This window comes from Carya illinoinensis, chromosome 15, assembly GCF_018687715.1.
Source record: "Carya illinoinensis cultivar Pawnee chromosome 15, C.illinoinensisPawnee_v1, whole genome shotgun sequence".
Lineage (NCBI taxonomy): Eukaryota > Viridiplantae > Streptophyta > Magnoliopsida > Fagales > Juglandaceae > Carya > Carya illinoinensis.
The window spans coordinates 30,482,149-30,490,657 of record NC_056766.1 but is presented as its reverse complement, the minus strand read 5'-3'; the positions used below and the strand labels follow the sequence as shown (position 1 = coordinate 30,490,657).

The following is an 8,509-nucleotide window of genomic DNA, read 5'->3' as shown; positions in this document are numbered from 1 at the left end:
TATCTATTCCCACGATCTTCCCTTTCGAGTTGTCTCCAAATGTCACGTGTCATTCTTCTTTAGATCTAAAATCAAAGAACTTAGTCTTGTCTCCCGTCATGTGTCTTGAACATCCACTATCTAAAAACCACTTGTTTTTGCTTGTGGATGACTTCATGCATACCTATAAAAATAATTAAAATGATTTTTCTTGGTACCCAAGTTCTTTGGGTCCTTTATTTATTAGTATTAGAAGAAACAAGATTTTTAGGTACCTATATGGTCCTAATAGTCATTGTATGATTTCTTCTAATAGGATAAGTATGATAATTATGACCATTTCTGTTACAGAAATTGCAAATAGCATGTGACATATATGAAGAACTTGAATGATTATAATAATATCTTTTTTTGACAAAATTATTTTTATGAAAAGAATTTTGATTATTGGTTTTTGATGTAGAAGGATTATCAAAGAAATTTTTATAAGGTTTGTATTTTTGTTTTGCCATATATCCCAAACCTGACTTATCAAAAACACATCTTTGACTACCAAGAAGTTTTTCAAAATTTCTTTTTCCATTAGTAAAGTTTTCAACAATATTTTCTAAATCGGTTTTCTTCTTATTCAATTCAAGATTTTCATCTTTCTAAATGATACTTTCTTTTCTTAAATTATCAATTTCATTTGTTAAAGAAAAATTTTTCTTTTTCAAAGCAGTATATTTGATACCCAATTTTTCAAATTCCTCATAAACCTCTTCTAAAACATTTTGCAATTCTTCATATGAAGGATCTTCAATATTATCAAGATTTGTTACCTCAATGTCATCTTTAGCCATAAGACAAAGATTTGCTGATTCTCCATTGCTTGCTTCACTATCTGAGCTACTTGAATCATCATCCCATGTAGCTTTCATTGCTTTCTTGCCCTTGTTTCGATCTTTTTCTAACAGAGGACAATCTGGCTTGATATGACCAGGTTTATTGCATTTATAACAAATTAAAGTGTCATTTTTACCTGAATCTTTCTTGGAAAACTTTTTGAAGGATTTCCTTGGAGGAGTTTTATTTTTCTTTAAGAACCTCTGAATTCTTCTTGTTATCATCGCAACTTCTTCATCTTTGTCTTCATTTTCCTCATCTTCATCACTTTCACTTTCATGAGGAACAGATTTAAGTGCCAAGCTCTTCTTTGGCTTTCCTTTTTCTTCTCCTCTTTTCAATGTGTACTCATGGGTGATAAGTGACCCGATGAGTTCATTCACTTTGAGCTTCTTGAGGTCTCTATCTTCAAGAATCGCTGTCACTTTTGATTCCCAGTGTTTTGGTAGAGAATTGAGAATTTTTGTTACTATCTCCACCTTGAAATAAATTTTGCCAAGAGCTGTCAAGCTGTTTATGATGTTAGTAAAACGAGTGTACATACTAGAAATAGATTCATCATCATTCATCTTAAACATTTCATATTCATGAGTAAGAATATAAATTTTTGATTCCTTAACTTGCGAAGTTTCTTCATAAGTAACTTCCAAATTATCCCAAATTTCTTTTACCGTAGCACAAGTCATTGTTCTATTAAACTCATTTCCATTGAAAGCATTAAATAATAAATTCATAGCAGTTAAATTCAAAGTATAAAGTCTATCATCTTCACGATCAAACTCTTATTCTTCCTTTTTGACCTTTACTCCATCAATCACTTTTGTTGGAATATAAGATCCATTTACAATACATTTCCAGATTTCTTGACCTTGAACCTGAAGGAATATTCTCATTCTAACTTTCCAGAATGAGTAATTATCTCCACAAAAGAGTGGAGGCTGACTGCTAGATTGACCTTTACCAAATGAAGCTGAAATGTTAGCCATAAGATCTTAACTCAAAAGATAGTTAATCTTATAATAGAGCTCTTAGCTCTGATACCAATTGTTGCCCAGATGACTAACACAAGAGGGGGGGTGAATTGAGTTGTATTAAAAAAATAACAATTATAAATCAAATATATAATATAAAATATAAACAAAATATGAAATAACAATAAATATAAAGAGTAAGGGTAAGAGTGAAGCAAACTCAGTATGTTAACGAGGTTCGGCCCCACTGCCTACGTCCTCGCCTCAAGCTACCCCTTGAGGATTCCCAAATTCACTATTCAATCTCCTTCAGGTGGAGATAGAAACCTATTACACCTTTGAACAACACCGCTACAAAGGATCCGTGTAGAACACCCTCTACACTTGCAATCACCTTACACGTGGTGATTCAACTATTCCCCGTGTAGAATACTTTCTACACGCACAAGGGTTATACACACCATTTTTCTGATACAAAAGCTGATAGTGGGTAGGTTATCAGAAAACACTCCTCAATGAGTGAAATAAGAACAATACAGCGCAAACTATATCTCTCAAAATGAATAAGGATTAAGGCGCAATGCTTAGAGAAGAGAGAATGAAAACTTTGAATGAATGTTGTATGCTCTTGGTGTTGTAAATGTGAAGCTCTCAAATGATCTATTTATAGGCATATGAGACTTCATATTCAAATTAAAAAAGATTTACATATCAAATACAACATCATTCACTTTTTCAAAAAATTCAAATAAAAGGTTCTTCTTTTTCAATTGTCAAAGACAACATCATTCACTTTTTAAAAAAAATCAAATCTAATCTTTTATTTTTGGCATATGACAAAATGAGCACACTTTCCTTTTCAAAAAATTCAAACTTAATATTTTACTTTTTGCATATGACAAAAGGAGCACACTTTCCTTTTCAAAAAATTCAAATCTAATCTTTTACTTTTTGTATATGACAAAATGAGCACACTTTACTTTTCAAATTTTTCAAACAAAATCATCTACCTTTTGTATAAGTCTAAAAAAGTATCAATCACTTTTGAAAATATTCAAATAAAACATGCACATGTGAAAGATGACAATCAATCATCTTTAATATTTTCAAAGTTCAACCCTTTAATCAAGGCATACACATGCAAAAAATGACAATCAATCATCTTTCAAAATGTTCAAATTTAATTTTCAAAAATATTCATGCACATGTAGAAAATTTATTTTAATGCTTTATGATAAAATATTAATTTTAAGCATTAATCCTAATTTCGAATTTTAAGAGATTTACAACATTACTCTATAACTTTAATATGAACTTGTTTCCTTCTTGCTCATGCTTATTTCCTTAATGTGCTTGACTCCATTGTGTAGACAACTTGAGCTTGAGACTTCTTTATTTTGTGAATTCATTTGTTATCATCAAAATCTATGTGTAAATATATAATTATACAAAACTTAAAATCTTGAATTCAACAGTAAAGCCTCAATAAAACTTCAAGTAAATTATGAGAAACAAATGATAGAAACGTCGTACAAGAGCCCATTAGGGTCTTTTTATTTTTTTATTTATTTTTATTTTATTTTATTCTGCAGACTATAATTAACACCACCATGGCTGTTTCTATTCCCGATAGGAAGATTGAGTCCTATTCATCATTTTTATGTTAAACATTATATTTGATTTTTTTAATTTATTTTTATTAAATTAAAAAAATTCTTCTACTTATTATCTATACGTACACTACATATTTAGTAAAGAAAAAAATAAAAATAAATTATATATGATTTGTTAGAATGATAAGTACTATAATTTTTCATAAAAATTTAGATACAGTTTAGATAGTGAGATGAGATAAGATTGTTTTATATGAAAATTGAAAATTGAACAAAATATTGTTAGAATATTATTTTTTAGTATTATTATTATTTTAAAATTTGAAAAAGTTAAATTATTTATTATATTTTATGTGAGAACTTTGCAACATTGTAATAATGAGATAAAATATGATGAATTAATGCTTTTACTATCTAAACGGCAGCACTGTTTGGATAATGAAAATATTTTATCTTATCTCATCTCATGATTATATTTTATAAGAAAAATGTATGAAAAAATAGTTACATGCACTCAGTCTGAAATCAATTTGGCTTGATCTACATCGTGTGCATGCAGGTATATATATATATATGTCAGGAAAGAAATGTAGCATGCAATATATCTTTAATATTATAGAGAAACTTGTATTTCTTTCCAATAGAAACAAGAGAATTATTGAATTTTTGGCTTGTACATCATTTATTTTCGCAAGGAGCGGTACTATTAGTAAGGTAAAAAGACAAGTTACCTTTGACACATGATCCAACCTCCAAATATAAGAAAGGTCTAAACAGGAAAAAGTAGAAAGACATATTTGTATATGTGATTTAGCCAATCATTCATCAATTCTTAGCTATGGGAATGGGGTGAATAAACAACGCTAACACGTGGTCCTTAGTCTCACGGTCTACAATGCCATGCCCATCTCCATGCTGGTACATGAATTGGGATGCTCTTGCAATGTTCATTGTAATCTCGTTAAATGTTTTAGAGAATGGAGAACTTGCAATGCGATTTCCATTAATTGTCTTCCATGTTGCACTAATCAAGGACTTCATGTGTTGGCGAGCATCTTCCTCACTAGCACCAGTGTCGTTCATGTAGCATTGGATTGATTTAGGATTATCCCCCCTCTTTAACTCATCCTAGGTTACAAAATACATTAAAACATGTTATCCTATGTTCATGTGAAGTAGCCCAATAAATTGTTGATAAAAGAATTAGGATAGTATGTTTTGCAAACCGTAGATGTTCCAAGATCATCTGCAAGTCGCACAATGAGTGATGACAAACGAATTATATCTGGATACTCTTCCAATGAATCCAAAGCTTCCTTTGTTATGGGATTTGTGATGAAAAAATAGCAATGCACCAGTAAATTTGCTATTGTTATTGTCATCCATCCATTTTCAAGGTATTCTTGAAGGCTTGGTGTATATCCGTTGTAAAACCATTTTGCTTCCAACAAATAAGATTTACATATATCTGCCCACTAAAAGATTTGTGGTGGATCAATGAATTAGAAGAGTTATAATAGATAATAAGTTATAGGGTAAATAGTAATGAATAAGAAAGTTTGGGCCTTACCGCCTTTCTCATGTACCAAACGATGTTGCATCCCTTTTCCTTGAGAGTGTCAAAAGCCATTTCATTAACCGTGTTGTAGACAGAAAGGAAACAAATTTGCATATAATAAGGAAGTTGTTCCATTTCATTGACATCCCATCTAGATCGCATGAACAAATTATATATTGTAAGCATTTGTATCAAAGATAAGCAGCATTATTTGAGCTCGAGGTATTTGAGGTGTGTTGCCATTAATACAAACCTTTCAATAGCATCCGTGAAGAGCTCAAGTTCTTCTAAAGTGCCATAGACATCGTAGACATCATCTACTACTGTCACCAATGCACCGAGCTTTGCTAACATTCTCCTCTCATGTCCAAATTGAGGGTGAAATAATGCTCCCGTTGCCCAAATGAAATTCTCCAACACTCTATCCCTTGAAAAGCTCAAATCTCCAAGGCCAGTGCTCCTCCACCACCTTTTGTATGAGATAAGAAAATAATATCAATTTTAGAAATAGAGCATATATTGCAGTTTCTTTCCTCTCTAATCTAATATATATCAAGTAAGGTGATGTTTGGCAAACATGAGAATTCTCAAAACTTCATTCTCAAACGTCAGTCAATTGAAAAATACTTCGATTTCAAATTTCCAATCTTTTGATCAAATCATTACCTAATCAATACTTAAACATAAAAATCAATATAATTTTAACAAACTTTAAAATAAAAATAATATTAAAAAATTATATTCAATCATTTTTTTAATTTTATAATATTTTTATTCAATTTTTTCTCTCTTTTTAACCAAATCTCTTATAAAACATGTTCACTCAAATCATTTCACTACTATTCACAGTTTCTAAAATACTACAAGTGTCCAAACATGCCGTAAATCTTCTTGCAGCTTTTGAGGCTAAGATCCAAGTTATAAAATGAGGATAAACGTGTCTTTTTACCTCGACATTTGTTTTATATCTTCTTGGTGGACTGCTTGTACCATATTAAAATCCAGTTTTGCAAGCTCAAGCAAGATAGGGTTCATGTCTTCTCTGCTTTTATATGTATCAATGAACCACCTTGCTTCCAACCTTATCACTCTCCAATGTAGTGGAAGCTCTAGGGCATGATTCACCATCATACAAAGATATTGATCTTTACTTTGATCCACGTACTCTTTAAGATGTTTGGTTGCAAAATCTTTTGCTTCCTCCAAGATGCTTTCACCTTCTCTCAAGTGGAACGAGGCTTCATACAAAGCCAACATTCCTTCAATATCAACACAAAAACATTCTTTGAAATCCCCATTTTCATTCAAGAAACTTTTGAAAGTCTCTGCAATTAACAATGCTCACAAATTGTTAAAAATAAACGAGGGGTACTTATAAAATGATATTTATTTTTGTCAAAGCATTACTAGTTTGTTGTTTACCTTGAGGTACATCATATCCGTGTTGTCTCAAGAGTCTAAACTCAATAGCTAGGGCATACAAACTCTGCTTCTCGCAAACATCACCATTATGATGAGCATTGTGTTTATTTTTCAATATCCTCCTTATTTGGTCCTCAAAGTGGTAAGATACTCCAAGTCTTTGCAAAGTGTCAATTAGCTCGAGTTGCTTTATAGGATCCACCACTTTGTGAAACATCATTGTTACTTCTCCCTTCAGCTTATCAATCTTTTGGGTGAATAACTCCCCCTACAAATTAAACCAATTCTCAAATAAACCAACAACGATTATAAAAACTATTTAGACAAACAATAAAAAGATAGAAATCGCACACTTTACCACATGCATATTCGCTTCTTATTGATTGGATGTAATCATAATGCCAAATGGTAGGATGGTAATTTGCTGATCGTCGTACAATAGTAGAGTCAATACTTGAGTTTTCTTCGGGGGCCATTCTTTGGAAAGGATGAGATACATCACCGCCTTTTCCACTTGTTAAAGCTGAGATGGGTCTTTTAGGTGGGAGCAATGTAGAGAGTTTGCAATTTCGGACTGAATCAAGAATGCCAAGATGCATTGTGTAAGCCATTAATGAAGCTTTGCTTTTCTGTTTAAATGGAATATTGTTGTGGAACATATACGCTAGCTGCAGCCATTTTATAGCGATCCTTGGTGGCTATAATATTCTCTGTGACGATATCAAGGACACGCACATGCATGACGAATTTCAAAAGTTTGTTGGTGGCTAGTCTATATTACAAGAGTTTGTGCTTTATTTGTCAAGGGAGCCTAATGAGGGTAATTGGCAGCTGCTACTATATATATATATATATATATATATATATATTGGTTGCTAAATATATATATAGTTAGTGAAAAAAAAAAAAAATCTTGAAGAGTTTTTTTAAAAGCTGGCCTATACCAAATAAAATTATATAATTAGAAATGACGTATTAAATTATAAATGAGTAATTCAAGTAGGCCTAAAAATTAATTAAATCAATCGGATCGGTGTCAAATTGATTTTGATCTAATAAAATTTGTCCAAAATCGAGTTAATTGCAGGCCGTAGATGGTGGAAAACATGATTTACAGCCTACTAGACCAATAAATTAAATCAAATGTGACTTCCAAAGTCTATCTTCAAATTCTTCACGATCAAGTGTCCTTCTTTGGCTTCATGCATGCATGAATGCATGAATCATGATGCCAACAACTCACATGAAGAAAATGCCCGTGTCTAAACGTAGAAATTACATGGAATTTTGTCAAGCAGTTAATTTGAATAAGTACTAGCTAGTACTGGATCAGTTGATAGCCTGTTAAGCGTCGGCAAAGACCAACCACATGAAGATCATTGGGTATGTACAAAACGTAGAAATTAAAAATAAAAATAAAAATTATTTATTATCATCCTCTCAACCTCTCTTAACGTGACATTAAATGATAGGCCTACAAGTAAAACATAATAAATAGTCTCTAATCATTTAATATCATATCATATAATGATGAGATGATCATAATGATAAAATGGATGATAAGTAGTAATATCACTAAAAAAATAAAACAAAATAAAGATAATAGATGCCCTTATTTATAGGGAAATGAGACTAAGGAAATAATAAAGATACAATAAATCAACGATACTGATTGATTTACACAATAAACTAAAGACAAATGCTAGTAGAGCTTCTCAACCTTACCACTTAATTATTTTAATTTTTTTTACTTAATGATTAAGGAAGTGACTATTAGTGAAATTGTATATTTTTTTTTTCCCTTAATGATTAGGGATGTTAAAAAAAATGCTTAAAACATAATAGAAGAAAAGAGAAAAATTTTAAATACACTAGCGGTAATTGCTAGGTGGCCTGCTAATAGTACCTTAAACTAAATATGGTATAGAATAAGTCATATATATTACCATATATACTAGAATATTATGAATATCTTTTAAATATGATAATATTCTAATATAATATTATAACACAAAAGAATAAGCAAATTAATAAGGCTAATTATATTTATAATAAGTTGGTATGTACGACACATCCTCGAC

The 8,509-nt window shown here is 30.9% G+C and overlaps 1 protein-coding gene across 1 annotated transcript; it reads right to left on the bottom strand.

Annotated features, from left to right (window-relative positions):
- Nucleotides 1–4,127: 4,127 nt before the first annotated feature.
- Nucleotides 4,128–7,134, bottom strand: LOC122297552 (terpene synthase 10-like). The gene is made up of 7 exons (XM_043107663.1): nt 6,782–7,134; nt 6,429–6,696; nt 5,956–6,331; nt 5,260–5,475; nt 5,019–5,157; nt 4,675–4,923; nt 4,128–4,576 (listed from the first exon to the last, which is right to left on the bottom strand). The coding sequence occupies exons 1-7, from the start codon at nt 7,085–7,087 to the stop codon at nt 4,274–4,276; spliced, it is 1,857 nt and encodes a 618-aa protein (XP_042963597.1). The 5' UTR covers nt 7,088–7,134; the 3' UTR covers nt 4,128–4,273.
- Nucleotides 7,135–8,509: the final 1,375 nt, after the last annotated feature.

Bases quoted from the DNA above. Each gene is read 5' to 3' on its own strand.
- LOC122297552 (XM_043107663.1), bottom strand. From the start codon at position 7,087: ATGTTCCACAACAATATTCCATTTAAACAGAAAAGCAAAGCTTCATTA. The intron at 6,697-6,781 runs GTGTGCGATTTC...TTTAATTTGTAG, and splicing joins GCGAATATGCATGTGGTAAA to GGGGAGTTATTCACCCAAAA. The intron at 5,476-5,955 runs GTAAAAAGACAC...CTCATACAAAAG, and splicing joins GATATAAAACAAATGTCGAG to GTGGTGGAGGAGCACTGGCC.